The following is a 25,549-nucleotide window of genomic DNA, read 5'->3' as shown; positions in this document are numbered from 1 at the left end:
TATTTTGCATATGTCGTTCTAAATTTCCAGCGTCTGCAGAATCCATTGAATTCATATCCTCCTACCTTTTTCTTCTCATTGAAGAATGATATCAGTAAAAAAAAACAAAAAGTTGGATTAAAAATTGACTCAAAAATCATGTAGTCAAAAGAGATATTATTAGCACCTTGAAACACAATTCATCTCCTCAAAGCATGCTGTCAGTGGATTCCACCAAGAATTGTCCCAAATTTGCTAATCTTTAAGCAACTGGCACCAGGACAATGATTAAATTAGTTTTTGGATTACAAAAAGATTTTGACTTTAGAAACAAAGTCAATTCCAAAGAAAGACTTAGCTATGTTTTGAACAGATAGTATTTATTTTACCTCCTACTTTAGGAGCTTAGTAGCAGGTAGCTACTTTCCAATTTCCTAGCATTTGCTCAGGGAAATTTGTATTAGGTTAAACCTACTACAGGTTCATCTAAGCCATTTACCTCAATGCAGAGGAACAGCTGAGAGGGAGATAGATAACCTTTCAGTTACTTGCATTATTTTTTAAATTGCATTAGCTAAATTTAAATCATCTTTTTATCGTTTAAAGCATCTATAGTATTTTTAGTGTTTTCTAGTGCTGTACTTACCAATACTTATGTTTCAATGAATATTTATAATTAAGTTTTAATGTGGATTTAATTCTCAAGGTTTTGAATATCTTTGATGCTTATGCATTCACAGGTACTAAAATACTTGATGGATTTTATAGCCAGTAAGCCTATGACTTAGGGAAAAAGGTACAAAATAATTTTGACACAAAATATTGCAGAAATGTAAAGGTAGTATAAAAGAGAACTTTCAAATTGGTAGCTGTCAGGCAAGGTATGTTTTTACAATACCTTAAACACAGTAAAAATGTCAAGGTGCTTTAAGTAACTTTGATAAACAAAATTTAACACCATGTCACAAGTTAAAAGAGATGCCAAAAACAGCAGCAGGGGAGCTGGCGCACGCTGGGTCGGTCCGCCTTCTCGCCCACCTGCCAGCAGTCGCGCACTGCCCTCCAGCGTCACCCGGCCGGCACTCTGTTCTCTTCTGCCTACAACCTCAGATCAGACGTGGCGACCCGCTGAATTTAAGCATATTACTAAGTGGAGGAAAAGAAACTATTGAGGATTCCCTCAGTAACTGTGAGTGAAGAGGGAAGAGCCCAGCACCGAATCCCCAGCCACCTGGCAGTGGCGTGAAATGTGGCGTATAGAATACCTTCTTTCTCCGACTTCTGCTTCTGCTCACCCAGATGTGCTGCCACCAACATCAACAGTTTTTGAAGAAACTGTTGTGCCAGTTTCAGCACCAGTTCCTGATGCATCACTCATTTTTCAAGATGAAGATGTTGATGATCTGACAACCCACACTTGCAAACGTGTAACTTTGCCTGAAGGTATATTAAACATCTCACTTTAGAAGCGGAAGTGCTCATCTGTTCTGTATAAGTTAATTCCTGTACATTTACCCGTACCCTTTATTTTATCTGTGCCTGTACAGTATATTATTTTATTAAAATTTCACTTGCTACTCATTTAATATTTCTGTTTCATTATTATCTAACTTGTACTGATTTACATATTTTAAAGGCATGATGAGGCGGTTATTTGATCTCATTTTGACACACTGATACCAATTGCTGTAATTATCAATTTATTGACCTACCATGCTCTCTAGAAGTAATGATTCAGTAGCACTGTTCCACTCCTTCATTAATTTATATGACTTCTGAGCTATGCTCCAGTATTTATAGTGTCATTGTTCTTAATAAATTCCATTGCACTTGGTTTATATTTGTTTCAAATATGCCCTGCTGTATCCAAAAAATATAATTTTTCCTGCAAGAGATTTTAAATAGAAGGCGGCCAATTTTGATGGTATCAGAAAGGATCTGGCAAGTGTGGACTGGGACAGGTTGTTTTCTAGCAAAGGTGTACTTGGTAAGTGGAAGGCTTTCAAAAGTGAAAATTTGAGAATTCAAAGCCTTATGAGCCTGCCAGAATAAAAGATAAATATAACAGGTATAGAGAACCTTGGTTTTCAGGAGACATTGAGGCCCTGGTTTTTAAAAAAAGAGATGCATAGCAGGAAGGAACAAATGAGGTGCTTATGAAATGCAAGCAAACACTGAAGAAAAAAAATCAAGAGGGCTCAAAGAAGGTGTGAGGTTGCCCTAGCAAACAAGCTGAAGAAGAATTCCAAGGGGTTCTACAGATATGTTGAGAGCAAAAGGATTGCAAAGGGCAAAACCGGTCCACTGGAAGATCAGAATGGTAATCCATGAGTGGAGCTAAAAGAGATAGGAGAGATCTTAAATTAATTTTTTACATCTGTATCTACTCAGCAGATGGACACAATCTATAGAAGTGAGGCAAAGCAGCATCAGCTTCATGGACCCTATACAGATTACAGAGGAGGAGACGTTTGCTGTCCTGAGGCAAATCAGGGTGAATAAATCCCCATGGCCTGACAAGGTGTTCCCTCAGACCCTATGGGAGAAAGGGCAGAAATTGTGGTAAACGATCACTGCAAACACTGAAGAGGCGAGCGGAGGAAAGGCTAATCCAAGGGTTGGAGCATGCAGGTGCGAGACAGAGTCAGAGAAAGGTCAAGGCATGTTCCAGAAGTTGGAGAGAAGTGAAGAGGTTGGAACTTCGGAGATGAAGTTGGAGCGAACAGAGTGGAGTTGAGAAAAGTTGAAGCAGAGTTGTTTCAGAGCCTGTCCACCTAAACAGGGAGCAAGGTTTGATCCACCTAAGCGCCGCACCGATTTGAAAAGGTCAAGTACAGGCCAGAAGTGGACCAGAGAGTTTCACTGTGGCTGGGCCAAGGTCCGAGTGCGGGGGAATGTCCAGGTGCAGGAACGATTTAAATGCTGGGCCAAATAGACTGGAAAGGCAGGCTGTCAGGACCGGAGGCGAGGGTCGGGGCCAGTTCTGCTCCACGACATTTTATTTCGTTCTCCTCAATGCTGAGGCTAAGCTGTGGGACTGCTCTACTGCTACACACTTTGCGTCTGCAAGCTTCGCGGTGATTTGCCCTGCTATATGATGAACTGAGACTATGGGCCTACTCTAGCTACTCCAGGATTCAGGTCTATGGACTCAATTTGGTTCGGAATGCTGTTGCTTGCTTTTATTGTTTGCACGATTTGTGTTTTTCTTTCCATTCTCTGCGCATTGGGTGTTAGTCTCTTTCTGAGCAGAATGTTACAGCAGCTTTACAGTATGATTGAGAATTTCAACCCCCCCCCCAACCTAACAATTTCAGAACAGACGGCAACGAGACCGAAGCCAGAAGAGTTAAAAATGTACTCACCAAACTCTTTGACCCATAACTTACTGAATAAATAACTATACTCACTGTTTTCTGTCCTTGCTTATATGAAGGTGGTTTACCTATTTATGCAAGTACTTCTCTGATAATAGATGTGTAACAGCCTAATGTAACATTGTATGGAAATACAAGATAACACTGATGCAGATATGTTTTACACATTTAACAAGGTGCTTTATTAATGTATTGCTTGTACAAACATTCAATAGATACAATTGTCACTACTTCCAAAATGTCATTTTTAAGTAGTAGCTTATGTTTGGCATAGACGTGAAAATGTTAAGGCCAAAATAGGAAAAATAGGATATAAAAATAAAATCACTTTTGCCCAGTAACTCGTTTTATTGTACATGTGAAATACAGCAAAATTATACAGAAAGCCATGGCAAAAGTAAAGGCAAACAAATGAGGTAACAGCAAATTTCACTTTTGCCCAGTAACAAGCCTTATTGCATTTAGTTGTAGCTGTCGTCCCTTTCATCGGTGAAGAGACTATGACTGTAGGAAACGTTTTCAGGGTTAGTCAGTTTTTCAATGTCCGTCGTCAGCCAGGTCATACTATCTGCAAACTCCCTGTCGGTGGCCTCCATACGCTCCAGTATTTGTTTTTTCAGTTTTAAGTCCTCCTGTGCGAGAGCCAACAGCTGCCCGTCGTTAGCAATTTCCTTTTAAGTTTTTCTAGTCTGAACAAACGTGCACCAAGTCCTCCACGGCGAGATTCAACACCAAACATGTCGCTTGTTTTCTGTAGATGTGTCCTGCGCATGCCCAGTAGGAGGAGATTCACCCAAATACCCATTTTAATGTGGACGGAGGCATTTTCAAAAATGCCTGGTGGGGACGCCTATCGTTTTTACGCGAAACCGGCATTTTCAAAATTATCCGGTCTAGTGTGGACATAATGCAGTTAAGTGAGGTGAAGCTTTTGGAAAGTCAAATCAGCACAGGGCTTATATTGTGAACAGTAAGGCACTAGGGAGTGTAATGGAACAGAGGGAGCTAGGAGTACTAGTGTATAGTTCCCTGAAAATGCGTCACAGATAGTCAATGTGAGGTAAACAGCACGCAAGATAACTTTTCACTATACCTCAGTACATGCAATAATAAACCAAAGATTATAACAAGTACCATATCATCTTGTCTTCTATTCAGAAAAATATGTCATATAAAGGTACAAGATGAGAAATAATCTGCATAGCAATCCCTTTATCTGAAAAACATCTGCCTGATATGATGTATACAGAAAAGTGACAAAGTGAAAAATCGAATTTATATGGAGAATAACAGCTGTCTTTCAATACCTTTAGACAGCTGTGTGACTCATGCTCTGCTTCTCTAGATAAAGTATTTGTGATGAAATGTTAATTTCATGAGCTTGAGTCACCTTATTATCTCTCCCACACAGACTAAAAATGCCTGCTGATATCGTTTCAAAGCTCCTTTGAGTATTAAGCAATAAGATCCTAAACCACCCTCTGCAGGGACTCCGCCATGCCCATTCTTCCAAGTCATGCAGAAATACTCAACTTTTATTGGAGTATTTACAAAGTTAACTCACCAGTTGCTGGGCAGGAAGAAAATGTATTATCTGTGAATTGAATGAAAAAGGAGGTCTCCCCTCCTCACATCTTTGGAAACTACATCCTGGGCAGTCACAAGGAAAAGAAACTAATCAATATCAATATTGTTGATTAAATCCAGCAGCTAGGTTGGCAGTTTCAGAATTCGTTCTCATTGGATATTACAGTGCAGCCCACAAAATCATGAAACAAGTTCAAACCTAGATTTGCTAAATCAGTTAACCTCAACCAATGTGGGATAAGATACGAGATAGTCCTCTGGGTTAAGGAAAGATGGAATGAATACATCACTGCATCACATTTCCTGATCACACATCTGGAATACAGTCAAGCAGACACAAGAGATTCTATAGCTCTGGAAATCTTGAGCAACCCACTTAAAATGCTGAAGGGACTCAGCAAGTCAGGCATCATCTATGAAAGGAAATGTACAGTTGACAGATGAATACTGACATGACAAAAGGTCTTGGCCTGAATTTTTCTGTCCATAGATGCTGCCTGAGATCCCCCAGCATTTTACGTGGAATGCAGTCAAAGTGCAATTCAATCCCAATACCCTCCACAACCTTTTAAGTACAAGTATGAACAGGAAAGGTGCACGTTAAAGTTGTATATTCATGTTTGCTAGGCAGTTGATGAAATCTGGGCACATTAACTAGATTGTTTCTGTTGCCACATGATATGTAAATTCAGGAGACACTTAAAATTGTTTCTCATCCATGCTTTGTTCCAAGTCCATGACACCTCAATAAATAGGCATACCTTCCACATTCCTCTAGAGTATGGTTCAATGTGGTCCAATATTTCCATTGCAGCTGGAAGCCAGATTTTGGCCAATTTTGCACAACTAGATCTCAGCTTCAAATTGCTTGATGAAAATTAGAGCACAGAAGTTTCCTTGATGACTTTAGGAGTCAGGAATTTAAGTCCCTACTGAATTTTCCACATAAACATACAAGAATCCCACCTCATAATTCAAGGAGCAACATTTAGTAACTCAGGCATGTATGCAAGTAGTACAACAGGATAACCTGGATGTCTACTAAGAAAGCTATTCAAGTTGTGGAACCACACACCATCAGGAAAGAGCTTCTAAAATAGTGGTTGCCAACCCGTTGATTGCGATCGACTGGTTGATCTTTGAGACTTTCCCAGGAGATCCCAAAAAAAGAAAAATAAATACACAAATACTGTTGAGAGATTGTTTCCGGGTTGCAGGGTTTTAGTTCCGTTCTTTCTGCCCAGTGCGCATGTGTGAAGCTCCCCCACCACGCATTACACAGTGTACTTCGGTGGTCCCCAACCACCGGGTCACAAGGAAACGATGTGAAATGATATGAGTCAGCTGCGCCTTTCCTCATTCCCTGTCACGCCCACGGTTGAACTTGAACACACGCGAGGTCATTACACACCCAAAGTCATTACCCACGCGAGGTCATCAGTTGCCTAAACGCAGTGACACCCTCGCGCCAGGGATCACTGGTTGGCCTTACGCAGCCGGCAGGAAGTTCCGTTGGTACTGGCCTGGAGTGCGGACAGATGGGCGCTGTCTCTAAACCTGTTTAGCACACTGAATGTTCGTGGGGAAGTTGGTGCTAAAATATTCACAGACGACCTAATTTGGGCTCAGGGTTTCGTAAGTAGCAGAGCAGCTACATCACTGCGATCTACTGAAAGTAAACCCTCGAGACAAACTTCTGTCGGCCGATAGATCCTACAAGGGAGGCGGGTGCGCATCCTGTTGCACTCCTCGCTCAGTCGGTCGCTCTCTCCGGACTGCGACCACCGCAGCCCCAGCACAGGGACCTCCAGCCCTAGCCTTGTCCTCTCACCCCACCCAGGGCCGCACCTGTCCAAGGCGTCTAGTGGCAGGCAGGCAGGAGGCTGGAGTTCGAGCCCAGAGGCTGTCTAATGAGGCAATGAAGTCCTCAAAACTGCTTCCGTACTTTGAGTCCAAGCACCCTGCACTTAAAGACAAACCTGTTGAGCTTTTTCAGCAAAAAAAACGTGAGCAATCGGGACAGAAGCTAAGTGCTGACAGCCACGTAAACTAAATTGCGGAATAGACTGGACATAAGGAACCTGCTTTGAGTATCGCTGTACTCCGGTCGTGGTTAACCACACACCCCCCCCCCCCCCCCCCCAGTTGGCCGGTCCGCAAGAATATTGTCAATATTAAATTGGTCCGTAGTGCAAAAAAGGGTGGTGACCCCTGGTGTTCATACATTATTTCTACTTCCCGGTTGCAGGGTTTTACTTCCGGTCTTTTCTGCCCGGTGCGCATGCGTGTGACTAACTGATTTGGTAGGGTCGATCTTGTCTTTCACTAAGGCCGAGGTAGGGGATCTTGGGCTTAAAAAGGTTGGTGACCACTATTCTAAAACATAAATGACTGAAGGGATACAGAGAGTAGCTATTAACAATGTAACTTATTTAAAACAGAAAATGATAAAGACACAGTAGGTCCAATGAAATCAGAACAGAAAATTACATTTACAAAAGCCAATATTTTTTCTGATACTGACTAGTTTTTCATCAGAGATTGCTCCAGGAAGAAAGGGCAATGAGTGTCATAATACACAATATGCCAAAACAACTACCGTAGATTCCGTACTACAGAGCGCACCTGATTAAAAGCCGCAGGCTCTAATTTTAGAAAGAAAATCAATTTTGTACTTGTACAAGCCCCACCGGATTTTAGGCCGCAGGTGTCCCACGTTGTAATATGAGATATTTACACAGAAAGATATTACACGTGAGGATTTTTTAACTTTTAATTAAATCCATATGGTAACATAAACAAATACATATTGCAAATGCTTTTTTTCGAACCGTGCCTGTAACACGGCTACTTTTAAATATACGTACGTATCGGTAACACACAAATTACGTTGTGTATACTTTTTTACTGAACAGTGCACGAACAACATTCCAATATCTCCTAACGACTGGTAAAAAAATATATATACTGCAGCCTACCAGGAAAAGTTATTGATCGCCTTTAACTTAAAAGCAGCGTTCTCGCACGGGTCTAATGCCGCTCGCCCACACCTTCCCGTTTATCGCAAACCGGTATTTCCCACAAGACGCGGCGAAACCGGATGTGACGTCATAGCATCCCGGGATGTAGTACAGAAAACAAATATACTTAAAACACTTCTAACTTTAACTAGAAAATACTAACAAATGAATTACTAAGCGAAAATATTATAAACTAAATAACTGCCATAAAGGCAGCACAATGCTTTTCTTCGAGTGTTTTCCATGTTGATGAGGGTGAGTACAAATGACTGATTTACAATAATTTAATTGTGAAAGTGCGCTTGATTTATCGTACAATTTCATTGGACCTCTGTGAACTACTCATCAATTTTATTGGTCTACTGTTACGAGGCAAAATGTTTTTGGCGGCATGAAAAAAAACCATGCATTAGCCGCACCGTAGTAAAAGCCGCAGTGTTCAAAGCGTGGGAAAAAAGTAGCGGCTTATAATCCGGCATCTACGGTAGTTTGATTTAGGTTCTTTGAGAGACTCTCTTCATCTTTTGACAGTCTCTCAGAATCACGGATGACTTGCTTCTGCTCTGACTTCGAGCACTCTGATTGGGTAATAAAGCCGTATGGGAGGAGGCAGCTGACAGGGCAAGAGGGTGCATGGGTTGTGATGTTATGCACTCCTCCTGTCAGTTGCGGTGGGCTTCTGTACTCCTGATCCATGGCCTTGAGGTTCTCAACAATCCAGAATATCTCTCCTCCGCTTTGAGAGGTCAAGGCTCAGAGACTCCAGAAGTCAAGTGGAATGTTGCACTTCTTCAAGGAAGCTTTGAACACACCTGTGAATCTTTTTCTCTGTCCACCTGGTAATTTCCTCCCACATGGGTACAGAATGGAGTATTCACTGGAGCCTCTTTCATTAACCCACCACTAGCATTGTAAACCAAGCATTCTCTATTCATAATCATCAGCAGACAAAAGGAATGCTGCACCTGTGGCTAATGGGGACCTAACAACATAGAAATGCCTGGAACCATGAAGCAGCCATGGAAATTATTCTGCATTAAAGGTATTACATAAATATGATTACATAATTGGTACAATGGATTATAACAACTTTCCAAATGCACTGGAATAATAAAAGAACAGTCTGCTCTGTTTAAATCAACTGAGTTATAGCAATACCAATGTCAATAACCGATAGGAAAAATCATATTTATTCCAATTCCATTTATTGTGTGTCACATTTTAACCTCGTTACATGTCAGAGGAAGACCTATAACCACCAGTCATTAGTGCAAATGAGAGTTTAAAGTATCCTTACATATTGATCAAAATCAATGCTTTTTATAATGCCAATGAACAGAAATATATTAAATTTCTCTCTTTTTACTTTAATTTTTGTGAAATTGTACTGACAACTCCATTTTGGTTTATAGCTTTCAGATGCATGGATTATGAATGCAGTGTTCAGAGTACTTACAATTATGAGAACAGTGAGGTATCATCATTGCAATGTTGAAATAATCAAAACAAATGCCACATCGCAAGATTTCATCCATGGGCTGTCAAAAAAAACAAAAAAATATTTAAAAATCTAATCTGAACCTATGGCATACTGAGTGAATATTTCAATACTTGTAAGTTAGCCACTGAAATTACTGAAACCAATTGGGAGACTTTCTGAGATGTACTCTATACAAACATTTAGTGGCAGAGCAAAGACCTCACCATGTTATGATCAGAAATCCAAAAGTTGATTTTGTCCATAAATTGGAAAATACACAAAATTGCTCAATGTTAACCACACTCTGCAGTATTGTAATGACTAGTTTTGAGACACTGGAGACTGAACTAGTAGATGTAAGACAACATTTTAAAAAAAGGGAGGACATATAATGTAGCAAAATTTAGTTGAAAGATTGGGAAACTTTCAAAAACTAAAAGGCAACTGAAAAAAAGAAAAACTGAAATATGAAGGTAAGTTAGTCAATAATACAAAAGATTCCAAAACTTTTTTTCCAATATATAAAGAGTAAAAGAGACATGAAAGTGCATACTGGACCACTGGAAAATGATGCAGGAGAGGTAGTAATGGACAGCCAAAGAAAAGACAGAAGAACTTAAGTATTTTGCATTAGTATTCTTTTGGTATCAATTCTTCCTCTCAAATAAATATAAACAATCTGTGACTCAATAGTAGGGTGTTCCACATTTACAACACTATCACAAACACGAGAAAATTTGCAAATGCTGGAAATCCAAGGCAAAATGCTGGAGGAACTCAGCAAGCCAAGCAACATCTATGAAAAGTTGACGTTTCAGGACCTGAGGAAGGGCCTCAACCCAAAACTTCGACTGTTTCTCTTTTCCATGGATGTTGCCTGGCCTGCTGAGTTCCTCCAGTGTTTTGTGCCTGTCACTAGTTCATTATTATTTGTAGGATTTTACAATGTAAGAATAGTGCTTATTCAGAAGTAATTCACTTATATGACATGAAATGTGTTATTTTCTGGCAGCAGTACAGTGCAATACATAAAATATAAAATAAATTAGAAAAACTGTACATACACATACTGCCTATACACTCAGTGGCTATTATTAGGCCATATATCTAGTACATAAAGTGGAAACTGAGTGTATGTTTGTGGTTTTCTGCTGCTGTAGCCCATCCACTTCAAGGTTCAATGTGTTGTGCATTCAGAGATGTTCGTCTGCATACCACTGTTGTAATGTGTAGTTATTTAAGTTACTGTCACACTCCTGTCAGCATGAACCAGTCTGGCCATTCTCTTCTGACCACTCCCATTAACAAGGCAGTTTCATGCACAGAACTGCTACGCATTGGATAATTTTTTTTTTCCACACCACTCTCTGTAAAATGTAGAGAATCTAGACGAGAATAAACCAGTCCACCTGACACCAAGAATCACTCCACAGCTAATCACTTAGATCACATTTCTTCCCCATTCTAATATTTGGTCTGAAAAACAACTGAACCTCTTGACAATATTTACATGTTTTTATGCTTTGTGTTGCTGCCACATGATTGGCTGATTTGATATTTACATTAACAAGCAGGTATACAGGCATACCTAAAAGATTGGCCAGAGTATATGTCAATATAATAGATATCGGAATTTATGGCTCTGTGGCGAAGTTTACAGATGTTACAAAGATAAGGGCAGAAGCAGGGTGTCTTCAGATGAACTTGGACAGATTAGGAGAAACAGCAAATAAGTGGCAGATGGAATACAGTGTCAGGACATGAATGGTCATGCACTTCAGTAGAAGGAATAAAGGCACAGACTATTTTGTAAACAGGGAGAGCATTCAGAAATCTGAGGTGCAAAGGGACCTGGGAGTCCTCATGCAGGATTCCCTAAAGATTAATTTGCAGGTTGAATGGTGGTGAGGAAGACAAATGCAATGTTAGCATTCATTTTGAGAGGACTACAATATAAAAGCAAGGTTACAATACTGAGGCTTTATAAGGCATTGATTAGACTGCTCTTCGAGTATAGTGTGTGGTGCTGGGCCCCTTAAGAAAAGATGTGCTAGCATTGGAAAGGGTCAAGAGAGAATGATCCCAGGAATGAAAGGGTTAATGTATTAGGAGCATTTAATAGCTCTATGCCTGCATTCATTTAGAAGAATAAAGGGAGATCTCATTGAAACCTATCTAATATTGAAAGGCTTTGAGTAGATGTGGAGATGTTTTCTGTAGTGGGGGAGTCTAGGACCAGAGGGCACAGCCTCAGAATACAAGGATGTCCCTTTCGAACAGAGTTGAGGAGGAATTTTTTCAACCAGATGGTGATGAATCTGTGAAATTTATTGCCACAGACAGTTGTGGAAGACAAGTCATTGTGTATACTTAAACAAGAGGCTGATAGATTGTTAATTAGTAAGAACATCAAAGGTTACAGGAAGGAGGCAGGAGAATGGGGTTGAGAAGGATAATGAATCAGCTATGATAGAATGCCAGTATAGACTCAATGGGCTGAATGGCCTAATTCTGCTCCAATGTTTGATGGTGTCATAAGTCAGGCCCTTGTAGACAAGCAGGGTCTGCATATAGCCAAATACATGAAGATAAATCCCGAGGTACTCGTCACTCCTGTCTGCATACCTGTCTCTAACTCTCATCTGCAAGTCAGCTTATTTCTGTCACACATGTCACTGCACCTCTCGGCCTAATCACTCTAATGCACATAATAAGTTTTGTTTTCTTCTCATGCCTCTGCTCTTCTGGCATAGATCTGTAACACATGTGAGCTATAATCTCTGTATTTCGTATCTATCATTTATATCCCCTCTCACACAGAATGTAAGTGCACAACCCACATGTAGTTGTATTTACCAATTAACTCATGTGGCTCACTGAAACAAAACCATTTTACTAGGGTGATTACAATTTTTTGGATAATTCTCAGTCATCAAATTTAAGATATGGAGCCCCAAGAGTGGCAGTGGTTTCAACAGTCAGATCAGAATGCTCCATTTTGCAATGACTAGCAGGGAATGTCAGCATTTGCTGAAAGCTCCACGTGCACTAACATTTGTGAACACTTGATCTATTTACTACTTCCTTAATAGGCTTTTTTATACTTACAAAGTAATTTATAGTTGAATTGGCTAACCAGGTACTTGAGGAAAAAGGCAAATTATAAAAATGCAAGAAATGGATTAGGATTCTTTGGAAGTGAACACTAAAGTCTTGGTTCATTCAAATGACCTATTTATGTTGTAATTGCTATATTAAGCACAAGTTTGCCTGCAGAAAGGTTTAACTACAGATAATTTAGACATATTGATATATAAAGTTGTGTTAAAGTTTAGAGGCCTAAATTTACTTGATGATTCTTAAACACATACAATAATAGATTAATGCAAGTTAAAATACTTGCCCTACACTTTGACATCAATGCAAATTAAATTCACAACCACACATAAAATGCAATGAAACAGAATGACAGTAACCCCAGTCCCACTCTCAAAATAATTGTGACGATGTCAAATACATTTTATGCTCCAAATTTTTAAAGGTGTAAGGTACAAATGGTGATACCTTCCACAGAATATCTGGGGAAAAAATAACCACTAAGCTCATGTTTCACCTTAAGCAACTGGATTGTAAAACTGACAGCTTGAGAAAAGTGTATGCTGGAATGTTGAATTAATCTTCAAATCTGGTACATCAAAAGAGAAGGAAAATTTAATGTACTTTTCAAACAAAAGGAGTTTAAAATTTGAAAGAGGAGGCACAATTGTAATAGTTAACTATTAAAGGTAGAGAGATGGACTAGCAGTAAGTAGCACATCATACCAGCTTCTCAGTTCACCCTATTCATTGGATGGTTTCTCCCTCCCAAACCCCCTCACCTGGCTTCATCCATCTCCTTCCACATTGTACTCCTTCCCTTCCCCTTCTTATTCTGGCTACTTCCCCCCTCCCCTCCATTCCAGTTCAGATGAACTCTTTATTCCGTTCCATAGATGCTACCTGACCTGCTGTGCTCCTCCAACATTTTGTATGTTTTATTCTGGATTCCCAGCATCTTGTGCGTGTATTATTAAAATCACATTTAAGATTGAAAATGTAAAGTTCTAACCATCTGCGATGACCTTGGTTCATACCTATTGCATAAAAATATCAACTCACAGAATATTTCCATCCACACGAGTGACAAAGGTAGCAAAAAGCAATTTCGGCAAGGCAAATAACAGAAATCTGCCAATTTCAAACATGTATTTCTGCCTTTCATTATTCTTGACTAAATATCTTGGTAGAGCTTGCACATAGATAATGTCATAGTCTGACAGCAAATCTTTCAGCCCTGGTTTAGTCTCAAGTATAAGATGATGGAAAATCAATTTGAAGTATAATATTTTAATACAATTCAGAAACTATTTCCATACCAGAATTGAAGAATGTACCTCATAATAACAACGCATATTTAGTTAGGGCCTTTAATCCTGTAAAATGCCCCAAGAGCCTCGTCAGACAAAATAGGATACAGTAGGTTACATTACATGAAGTAAACCGAAGTGAGGGGGCCTGTGGGAGAAGTCGGGAAGGGTGCGAATGGGAGATAGGGAGGGTAAATGAGATGGGGAAAAGGGGGAGAATGAACGAAATGGGGGTGGGGAAGCTTTGGAAAAGGGGTGAGGATGGGGACAGAGACGCCCAGAAGGGTAAGTTTGACACGGTGGAGGTGCCGGACCACGGGTAGGAGGGAAGAGGGACGCTCCTGCTAGCCTGTCTACTATTAACGCCACGGTCTGCGGCCGCCCCGGTAGCCGGCCGGCTGTCAGCGCCCGACAGCAGCTGCAGGGAGCTCTGGGCAGAGCGTCGCGGTGAGTAGGCGGCGGGTTGGAAGGGGAAGGGAAGGGGAGGGGAAGGGGAAGGGAAGGGGAGCCCTGCCGGGCCCCTCACTCACCGCCAGTAGCTTGTCCCGTCCCTCCGGACGCCACATCGTCCCGCGCTGCGAACCGGTCCAAAACGCGCGCGCTTCGCAAAGCCGGATGTACGTCACGCCAGCTGGCGCTCCGCTGAGGCTGACGTCATATAACCGGAAATGGGCTTCACTCACCGGCTACTTCCTCCGCAACAATATTCAGCGTTTGTATCCTCGGCAGTGTGCACTGTCCGCCGGGGGGTGCCGTGCTTTTAGTGACGGACTCGATGACTGCATTCCTCAGCGGCCGGTGCAAGGCAACATCTTCAGCGGTTACACTCCCCGCACCGAGCAGTGTGCGCTGTTGACCGGCTGCACGTAGCACAGGGGAGTTGGCCACATGCAAAGTGGAAACTTCACCAACTACATCGTCCACTCGACGCATTGTTTAACTACCAGCTGGAAATCCTCGATAAACGGTCCATTGTTAAAAAGGACACCGCCACGTTATTAGCTCTGTAATAGTCGCTGGGTACGTCACTTACTCTCGACACTGGGCACTCCAGCAACTGCCTAACCTTCCCCAGGCACTGTGTAGCACCGAGAGAACAGCTTCACCAAATCTTAATGCATCAGGCATTGTACAGTATTCAATATCTGAACCTGTACATCCTCCTCGGGAGGCAAAGTTCCATTCAGTAACTGCACCACATACTGTCACTAGCTATGCCTTCACTGGCTGACCATTCATCTGGTAACTGCATCCACTGGACCAGGTGCATCAAATGCACATGGCACTGTGCAGGGTTCACTGGCAGCATCCCATGGACCTCACAACATTCATGGCTGCATTTCCTGCAGGGGTTAAAGGACTGTGCATGTGAGTGAGTGGGAGGAAAGAACAGGGCTTGATCTGCTATTTATTATATTCCCTGTTGTGATCTCTGTTGTTCTGCCAAACATGGTGGGCATGCTATGTTGGCGCTGGAATGTGTGGTGACACAGCTCACCCTGCTCTTGCGTACAAGTACAACTGATGCCCTTTTGAAGCAGTTGGGAACCTCCAGCTGCAACAGTGGGAGGCTGAAGATGTCCTTGAACGCTCCAGCCAGTTGGTGGACACAGGTTTTCAGTAAGCTGCCAGGTACGGTGTTGGATCCTGATTCAGCGTCTTGAAGGATGTTCTGACGTCGGTCTCTGAAGAGTTCACAAAGGTGGAGATTCACCAGGTGTAGTGTTTTTCTCCCTTTCAGGGGCATTGAGCTCATCTGGGTGAGAAGCATCACTGCCATTTATTATGATAGGAAGTAATGGCATGCTGACCCTGCCACAGCTGCAATGTGTCTGAATGCAGTGGTTACATCCTGCATGCAGGGCAAAGTTAGAGTGGTAGCACCGTAGATACCGTGACACTATTACAGCACCAGCAACCTAGGTTCAATTCCCACCACTGCCCGTAAGGAGTTTGTACGTTTTCCCTGTGAGTGACTCCAGTCAGTGGGAGCACCGGACTCTGGAAGTTCCAGTTAGATGGCAACGTATTCAAACACAGCGGCCACTCGGGAGCCAACCAAAGGTGTGCTTTTCTTTTTAAAATTGTGGGGGTTTTTTTAATGATCATAAGACTATAGACAAAGGCTACAGTGGATCTACCGTGATCTGTTCGTTGTTTGGAGCAAGCGGACGGGGAGTCGAAGCAACCGATGGATGAGTCGGAGAAGGAGAATCTGATACTCGGGCTGGAGAAGGAGAAGGCAGCAGACAGGTCAGAGAGGGTTCAGAGAAGCTGAGCTGGGAGCAGACTGTGTTGCTGCCTGCTACTCAAAGACACCAGAATTAGTGCACAAAAGCAGTGTGCAGTGTAACCACGAGTGACTACCTTGGACGTTTCTCTTGCAATCACAAGACCCTATTGGATATCGATAATTGAATGATCTTTATTGTCGTTATACATAAGTACAATGAAACTCCGTTTAGCTTCCTCTCAGGCAATTAAATAAAGCAGTAGATGAAAATAACACAGTAATATTAAAAAAAAGTATTAAATAGATAAGTAGCAGAAAATAAGTTGCATCAGCACCAGAATATCACAGTAATGCACAAAGTGCCGTTAGTGCAAGTATTTGAGTCCTTGTGTGTGCTCACAGTTTCAGTCATTGTTCTGTGGGAGTGGTGTGATGGAGGCCATAGCTCTGGGGTAGAAGCTGTTCCTCAGTCTATTTGTTCTGGCTTTTAGTGCCCTGAACCTTCTGCTGGACGGCAGTGGGTCAAACAGGGAGTGGCCGGGGTGTGTGGTGTCTCTGGTTATGCTGATTACTTTCCTCCTGAGTCTGCTGGAATAGATGGTGTCCAGACCTGGGAGCTCCATCCTGACAATTCGCTGGGCCGCCTTCACCACACGATGCTGGTCTTGTCGCTCAGCGGCTGTGCAGCTGGCATACCACACTGTGGCGCTGTTGGTCAGGATGGTTTCAATTGTGCTTCTGTAGGAGTGTTAAGCAACAGCTTTTGTGGGAGTTTGGCCTGTTTCAGCTTTCTGAGAGTCTTTGTTGTGCCTTTTTTTACAAGCAGCGAGGTGTTGGTGGTCCATGTCAGGTGTTTTGACAAAATAACTCCAAGGAACTTAAGGTTTTCCACACTTTCCACTACCTCTCCATGTATATGGAGGGGGTGTGTGTACTCTGTCCTTTGATCTCCTGAAGTCAATGATCATCTCTTGTTTTAGAAGTGTTAAGGACCAGGTCGTTGTCCTTACACCATTCTATCAGATGATCCACCTCGAGCCTGTAGGCTGTTTCATCCTCGTCCGAGATCAGGCCAACCACTGTGGTATCGTTTGCAAATTTAATTATGGAGTTGGAGGTGTAGATGGGGGTGCAGTCATGTGTGAAGAGTGTGTAGAGCACCTTGTGGGTGCCTGTTTTTAAGATGAGGGTGGTGGAGGTGTGCTTACCGACTCTGACTTGCTGTGGTCGGTCTGTGAGAAAGTCCATGACCCACGAGCACAGGGAGGAACCAAGGCCAAGAGTGTTCAGTTTGCTGACCAGTTTATGGGGGATGACTGTGTTAAATGCAGAACTGAAGTCCACAAATAACATCCTCACAGAGGTGTTCGGTTCCTCTGAGTGAGTCAGAGCAATATGGAGGGCTGTTGTGATTGCATATTGTAAGATGCCGCAGGCCTATTTCCCTTGTTTGGTGGTGAGACAGGTGAGAGGCAGGATGTGGCCTCAGTTGTAGGGACTAGGCCTCCAGCTGCATGCTTGCCCGCTACAGCAGTCCAGGTGAGAAGACACTCGAGGCAGTGTAGCATGGAATCAATGCTCAGTTGAGTGCTGGCCTCCCCTGACAGTGCTGCCCTCCAGTGTTCGATTGGTGGAGTGACAGGCTGGTTTGCCAGGAGCTGTACTATCAATTTCCATGTCACCCAGGTCACGTGTATTCTGGCATAGTGACGAGTTTATTTTTCTCTCTTTCTATTGTTACGTACTCCGTAACTGGGTCACTTACCAGCAAAGATAGAGAGGTCCGTTGAAGTCTGATGATACTATTTTTAACAGTATTTATTGATAAAAATACACAAAAATAATATCAATGCAAACATACAGATAATATACGTCATCAATACTAAATCTAAAAGCGCGGGTATAATAATAATCAATAAGAAATAGCTCTATCGTTGTCTAGGGGATAACGTATTGTCCGATGGAAATATAAAAGTCACTCAAGTTCATTCAGGCTGCAGCTTTTGGCTGGAGAGAGAGACGATGTTTTTAGAACTTGCCCGTTTTTCTGTTTTATGATGTCGATCCTTCGAAATGTCGTCGGTGGTGATCTCTTCTTTAGCTAAGCCGTCTTCTGTGGTAAGGCCTCAATCCCGGGCAACGGGAAAGGATACACGTGGGCCTTCCACCGGCTGTCGCTATTAAATGCTGTCACGGGATTTCTAGCGTTTCTCCTGGTGTGTCTAAAGGGGTTGTTCCCCAGACCTTTTATCCTTACTCACGGGTTTCAGATGTCAATCAGGCTGGAATGATGCCGCCCCTCAACCAGCCCACTTTTGGTCATTCCCTGAGGGCTTCAAATAAATAATACAGTGCTCAATGCACAATTCTGTCTCCAAGAGACAATGGCCGTTTTCCGTGGCTTTGTATCGCTGAGGGGCCGGGACACATTCCAAACGTCTCTCTCTCGTTTCCTGGGTTTCCTGACCCGAATTAATATCGATCTTGCGATTCTCAAAAAGGAGGGGGCTACTTTGTACCCTTCGGCCCCTCAGAGTTGGGGCACAGTCGTAACACTATCTTGAATATATGTTATGCACCTTGGCCCCAGAGGAACGCTGTCTCGTTCAAATGCATCCATGATAATTAAACTGCATTTCATTTGATTGATTTCTTCCATGTGCTCCAGTTTCCTCCCCTATTTCAATGATGTACTGTTAGGGTTAGAGAGTGGTGGGCTAAATATGTTGGCGCCAGAATGTGAGATGACACAGCACAATGCACACTGATTTGATTTGATGCGAACAACACATTTCATGGTATATTTTGATGTTTCAATGTACATATGACAAATAAACCTGATCTTTAATATGTACTATTGACTGGCTATAGCATCTGCATCGCTTGCATTCCCTGCAACACTCACTAGTTGCATTCAAATACACCAGGTACTGAAGCATTTATTGGCTGCCGTCCCCATTCCAGGGCCTGTGTAACCTTCACCAGCTACGTGTTACATACCAGACTCTGCTTCATTGGTTGCCTTCATTGTCCACTCTAGGCTCTGCGACATTTGCCGCCTGCAACCACCGCTCTGCTCATTGTTCAAAAACGTTCAAAGTATATTTATTATCTAAGTATGCACATGCCAACATATACAACCCTGAGATTCATTTTCTTGCAAGCATTTACAGGAAAATAAAAGAGACAATCAAATCAATGAAAAACTGCACACAGACTTGCACACAACCGATGTACAAAAGAAGACAAACTGTTCAAATATAAAGTAAAAATATACTCAGAACATGAGTCATAGAGTCCTTGAGAGTGAGTCTATAGGTTGTGGGGTCAGTTCAGAGTTGCAGTGGGTGAAGTTATCCACGCTGGTTCAGGAGCCTGATGGTTGAAGGGTAATAACTGTTCCTGAACCTGGTGGTGTGGAGCATTCACTTTCTTTTCACCAATCTAATCTAATTAAATTTGCCGACAACACTACATCGATTGGCCTAATTTTAAACAATAACAAGGTGGCCTACAGGGAAGAAGTCATCTCTCTGACACAGTGGTGTCAAGAAAACAACCTCTCCCTCAATGTCGCAAAAACAAAGGAGCTGGTTGTGGATTACAGGATGAATGGAGATGGGCTAAACCTTATTGACACCAGGTGATCTGGGGTTGAGAGGGTGAACAGCTTCAAGTTCCTCGGCATCCACATCACCGAGGACCTCACGTGGTCTGTATATACCAGCTGTGTGGTGAAAAAGGACAACAGCACCTCTTTCACCTCAGACAGTTGAGGAAGTTTGGTATGGGCCCCCAAATCCTATGAACTTTCTAGAGGGACACAATTGAGAGCATCCTGACTGGCTGCATCACTGCCTGGTAAGGGAACTGTACCTCCCTTAATCACAGGATTCTGCAGAGAGTGGTGTGGACAGCCCAGCACATCTGTAGTCATGATACAGGACATTTAAAAGACAGGTGCGAGAAAAGGGCCCAAAGGATCATTGGGGACCCGAGTCACCCCAATCACAATCAATTCTAGCTGCTTCCATCTGGGAAATGGTACCACAGCATAAAAGCCAGGAGCAACAGGCTTCGAGACAGCTTCTTCCACCAGGCCATCAGACTGATTAACTCACACTGATTTGAGTGTATTTCTATGTTACATTGACTGCTCTATTTATTATAAATTACTCTGATTGCACATTTAGACGGAGACGTTACATAAAGAGTTTTACTCCTCATGTATGTGAAGGATGTAAGAAATAAAGTCAATTCAATTTGACTGCTGTATGATATTCAGTGCCTGTTCCCCTGCAGAAAACACTGATGAGCTTAACCTGGTTTAACCCTCCTCACCTGGCTCCATAGAATATGTATTGTCAGCCCTGTTTCCACTCTCCACTCCACTCCACACTACAGGCACTGTCATTGTCAGCACTGTGCTGCATTCTCTGCACCAAACGGAGTAACGTTTGCCGTCTACATACCTTTACCGCACTGTCTGCCCTGCATCTGGCTCTGTGTCATTCGACTTCCTTACCAGACATATTGCCGTGTTGCCAGCTGCATCATCTACCCCAGATACTCTGTTCAGCAGTTACATTCTCTGTTATCTGACTTGGTGCAATAGTCGTCAACTGCATCTCATCCTAAAAAGATCTGCGTCTCATCTAGCAGGTCCATTGTCTAATGAACTTCTGGTAAGATGACGGCGTGTGTGAATGCAGGGGCCAGCCGAAGGTGCTTTTTACTTTGTAAAATTTGTTTTTTACAATCCAAAGCTAATTCTACTCCAAGAACATTGGGGACTGCAAGGCTACTGCATCTCAATATCACCAAGACCAAGGAGATGGTGGTGGACTTTAGGAGATCTAGGCTTCATATGGAGCCAGTGATCATTAATGGAGAATGTGTGGAGCAGGTTAAGACCTACAAGTATCTGGGAGTACAGTTAGACGAGAAGCTAGACTGGACTGCCAACACAGATGCCTTGTGCAGGAAGGCACAGAGTCGACTGTACTTCCTTAGAAGGTTGGCGTCATTCAATGTCTGTAGTGAGATGCTGAAGATGTTCTATAGGTCAGTTGTGGAGAGCGCCCTCTTCTTTGTGGTGGCGTGTTGGGGAGGAAGCATTAAGAAGAGGGACGCCTCACGTCTTAATAAGCTGGTAAGGAAGGCGGGCTCTGTCGTGGGCAAAGTACTGGAGAGTTTAACATCGGTAGCTGAGCGAAGGGCGCTGAGTAGGCTACGGTCAATTATGGATAACTCTGAACATCCTCTACATAGCACCATCCAGAGACAGAGAAGCAGTTTCAGCGACAGGTTACTATCGATGCAATGCTCCTCAGACAGGATGAAGAGGTCAATACTCCCCAATGCCATTAGGCTTTACAATTCTACCGCCAGGACTTAAGAACTTTTTAAAAGCTATTATTAATGCTTTTTGAGATAGTGATTTAGATGCATATCATATTTTTTACTGAGTTAAGTATTGTATGTAATTAGTTTTGCTACAACAAGTGTATGGGACATTGAAAAAAAGTTGAATTTCCCCATGGGAATGAATAAAGTATCTATCTATCTATCTATCTACTCTATCAGAGAGTTGTTCATTGTTCAGAGTAGCTGGTCTGGTATCAGCAGCGGAGCCAGCTGAGGTGTCAAAGGGATTGGGCAAGGTGTCGAAGGAGCTGGTCAGGATACCAGAGGAGACGGTACCTGGCTGCAGATCATGTTGATGCCCACTACTCAGAAATAGCAGAGTTGGTGCATTTTAACTGTGGGGGATTGTCTCAGACTTTTTACTTGCAACCCCAAGACTCTGTTGGACAGTGATAATGTAAGTTGCCACAGGGAGAGGATCAGTAGACATGGGAGCTGTGTAGCCTCAGTTGTAGTGAGAACTAGGCCTCAAGCCTCAGGCTTGTCTGCTGTTGCAGACCAGGTAAGAGACACTGATGCATTTACAGCATGGTTGAGCTTGGCTGGGGCCAGACCCTGCCCATCAGTGCTGCCCTCCTATGTTCGAGCAGTGGAATGACAGGCAGGATTATTTGCATCTGTACTCTCACTGGAGATGAACCATCGATTGCTCAGAGTCTTGGACTATATGTTTTATTTTCGTGAATATGCTTCTTTGCTCGATATTTTGAATTATGTTACTTACTATTTTTGAATGTTTGCTTGCTATTTTGAATATTTTGCACCTTGGCCCCAGAGAAACACTGTCTCATTCAGCTGTATCTATGTCTGGTTTGAATGATAATTAAACTTGATTTAGTCTGATTGCATTCAGCATTGTTCAACAGCTCCACCAGCATGTCCTGCAATTTGTGCAGTCTGCATCCTGCACCCTGTATTTGTGTATCCCCTGAGCCAGGGCTTGTGCAATGTCTAGAGCCTGTGTCCCCAGCATTAGCCACGGTGTAGCAACCCACTCTGACTACCCCACAACAGGCACGCATGTGGCATTAACTATAGTCGAAGTAAATTTAGTATCAAAGTATGTGCAGCGGTGCTAGAAAGTTGGTGCACCCTGTAGAATTTTCTCTATTTCTGCATAAATATGACCTAAAATGTGATAATATCTTCACATAAGACCTAAAACCAGATAAAGGGAACCCAATTAAATAAATAACACAAAAAAGATTATACTTGTTCATTTATTTATTGAGAAAAATGATCCAATATTACATGTATTTGTTGGAAAAAGTATGTGAACATTTTCTTTCAGTAACTAGTGCAACCCCCTTATACAGCAATAACTTCAACCAGACATTTCTGGTAACTGTTGATCAGTCCTGCATATCGGCTTAAAGGAATTTTAGGCAATTACTCCTTACAAAACTGTTTCAACTCTGGGATGTAGGAGGGCTTCCTTGCATGAAGTGCTTGCTTCAGGTCTTTCCACAACATTTCTATAGGATTAAGATCCAGGACTTTGACTTGTCCGTTCCAAACTAGAAACTTTATTTTCTTTTTAAACCATTCTGTTGTTGATTTACTCTTGTCTTTTGGATCATTGTCTTGATGCATTATCCAACTTCTATTAAGCTTCAAGTGAGGGACTGCTACCCTGACATTCTGTAAAATGTCATGATACAATTTTAAATTAATTGTTCCCTCAACGATTGAAAGTTGTCCAGGCCCTGAGGCAGCAAAGTAGCCCCAAACCATGATGCCCCTTCCACCATGCTTCACAGTTAGGATGAGGTTTTGGTGTTGGTGTGCAGTGCCCTTTTACCTCCAAACATAGCAATGTGCACTTCTGCCAAGAAGTTCATCTTTTGTCTTATCTACCCACAGAATATTGTCCCAGAAGCATTGTGGAACATCCAAGTGGTCTTTTTCAAACTTGAGACGTGCAGCAATGATTTTTTTTTGGGCAGTGGTTTCCTTCCATGAACACCAATCTTGTTCTTGTTTTTCTTAGACACATGAACAGAGACTTTAGCAAGTTCTAGAGATTTCAGCAGGTCTTTTGCTGTTACCCTTGGGTTTTTGTTCACCTCCGATGCCCACTCCTAGGGAGAGTAGCAACAGTACCGTGTTTCCTCCATTTGTAGACAGTTCCTCTTACTATGGACTGATGAACATTCAGATCTTTAGAAATGTTTTCTTAGCCTTTTACAGCTTCATGCTTCTCTACAATGCTTAGTCTAAGGTCCCTAGAAAGTTGCTTTGATCGAGTCATGGAGCACATAAACAGATCTTTCTCGAGAAGAGCAGGCTCTGTCAGTAACCTGAGTATCTTTTTTATTGGGCAGGGCACCTCTACAACCCACACCTCCATTCTCATGATTTTTCATTGGAGGTACCAGAATGTTTCATTGATTGGAACGCCTAACTCCAAATAGCTTTTGTAGAAGGTGTTACCCAAGAGGTTCACATACCTTTTTGAACAAATACATGTAACATAGGATCATTTTTCTCGACAAATAAATGAACAAGTGTAATGTTTTGTGTTTATTTAATTGGGTTCTTTTTATCTAGTTTTAGGACCTATGTGAAGATCTGATCTCATTTTAGGTCATACTTATGCAGAAATAGAGAAAATTCTACCGGGTTCACAAGATTTCTAGCACCACTGTATATGTCACCAAATACAACCTTGAGAAAAATAAATAATACTGTGAACATGAGTTGTAGGGTCCTTGAAAGAGAGCCTGTAGGTTGTAACTACTACTTCACAGTTATGAGTGAAGTTATTTCCACCTATCAGTGTGTCCTGCAACAGTGCAGATACGTAGTGCAAATAATGGGCTGCCTTCATACAACGCAATTGACAATTGCATCCTCCAAATCTTCAATCACATTTGTAACATTCAAGATGGTTGTCGATATTTTCAAATTCTCCATAGTTTCTAAGTAGTGAAATTGTCTCGTTTTTACTCCTGGCCATTTCTGGCATCTCCAAGCCTGAATGCTTGAAACCACAGTGAGCAAAACGGTTCTGAGTTGTCATGCTGCTTACTTCTTGCCAGCTATCAGTGATGAATATTGGTGCTTCTTACACATGCAACTGACCTATTTAAAAACTTTGCTTGAAGCATGGCTTTGTGTCTAACAGCCATGCAAGTGTATGCAACTGACAACAGTTAGAAGCTGTTTGGCAACGGTCTTCTGCCCCAATTAAGTGGTAAAGTGTCCCAAACAAATTAAGGGAATCCCAGCTATTTTCTCGATTCGTTTTTGTTTTTTAAGAGTTGTTCCAAATAAGGAGCTGCCCCGATTAATTGATGGCCCAATTAACCGGAACCACTGTACTTGATTTTTTGCACAAGATTTTGGGACTGCACTCTCACTAAGGGCATAAAATTTGTCATGTAAATATATTTCTTCTCTTTCCCATTCATAGGTACATATGACCATGTTCTGTCTATCTGGCATGTTGGTTCTATTATTCATCATCAACTGAGTTTAGATAGATAGATATTATTGAACCCAAAGGAAATTAGTGTCACAGTAGCTTTACAAGTGTACAGATATACAAATATTAGAAGAGAAATAAGAAAGAATAAAAATAAGTTACCTCAAACAATCTAACAGGAGAGGTTTATCACTTCCTCAGCTCATTATAGAGCCTAATGGCTGAGGGTAAGAATGACCTCATATAGCACTCTTTGGAGCAGCACAGTTGTTTAGACACCTTGTTTGAATATTGCATTCCATATAACCGATTAGCTGACCTTTAGGTTCTAGACATTCTACTAAATGACTCAACTTCAGTTTGAGTAGCAAGGCCTACAAATGGCCATAATTCACCTAGCTATTAGCTCGCTGTCCTCTGTAAAGTCAACATTGGCAAACGTCCGACCCAGATATGTGTTCCCCACAATCAAGCACACTTCATATTCTCATTGTCAGGTTTCATACATGAACACTAGGGATTGGGGTATGACGTTGTAACTCATCTCCACCTTTTACGGCCTTCTGTCGGTCTGTGTCGACCATGAATTTAGTGTCCTGGCTATCTATGTTGT

General features: G+C 42.1%; 1 protein-coding gene across 2 annotated transcripts in view; it reads right to left on the bottom strand.

The window, feature by feature from the left end:
• rad18 (RAD18 E3 ubiquitin protein ligase) overlaps positions 1 to 14,451 on the bottom strand; it is a 238,750-nt gene extending 224,299 nt beyond the window's left edge. For both annotated transcript variants that reach the window (XM_073072485.1, XM_073072486.1), the window contains exons 1-2: positions 14,380 to 14,451; positions 9,420 to 9,501 (exon numbers count right to left, since the gene is read on the bottom strand). In XM_073072485.1, the coding sequence (XP_072928586.1) occupies positions 9,420 to 9,501; positions 14,380 to 14,415 (118 nt within the window). In that variant the 5' untranslated portion in view covers positions 14,416 to 14,451. The remainder of the gene's footprint in view (positions 1 to 9,419; positions 9,502 to 14,379) is intronic.
• Between the last annotated feature and the right edge of the window lie 11,098 nt (positions 14,452 to 25,549).

The sequence above is a fragment of the Hemitrygon akajei genome, chromosome 19, assembly GCF_048418815.1.
Source record: "Hemitrygon akajei chromosome 19, sHemAka1.3, whole genome shotgun sequence".
In the NCBI taxonomy this organism is placed as follows: domain Eukaryota; kingdom Metazoa; phylum Chordata; class Chondrichthyes; order Myliobatiformes; family Dasyatidae; genus Hemitrygon; species Hemitrygon akajei.
Note: the sequence above shows the minus strand (reverse complement) of the source record. Positions and strands in the feature narration are given on the sequence as shown.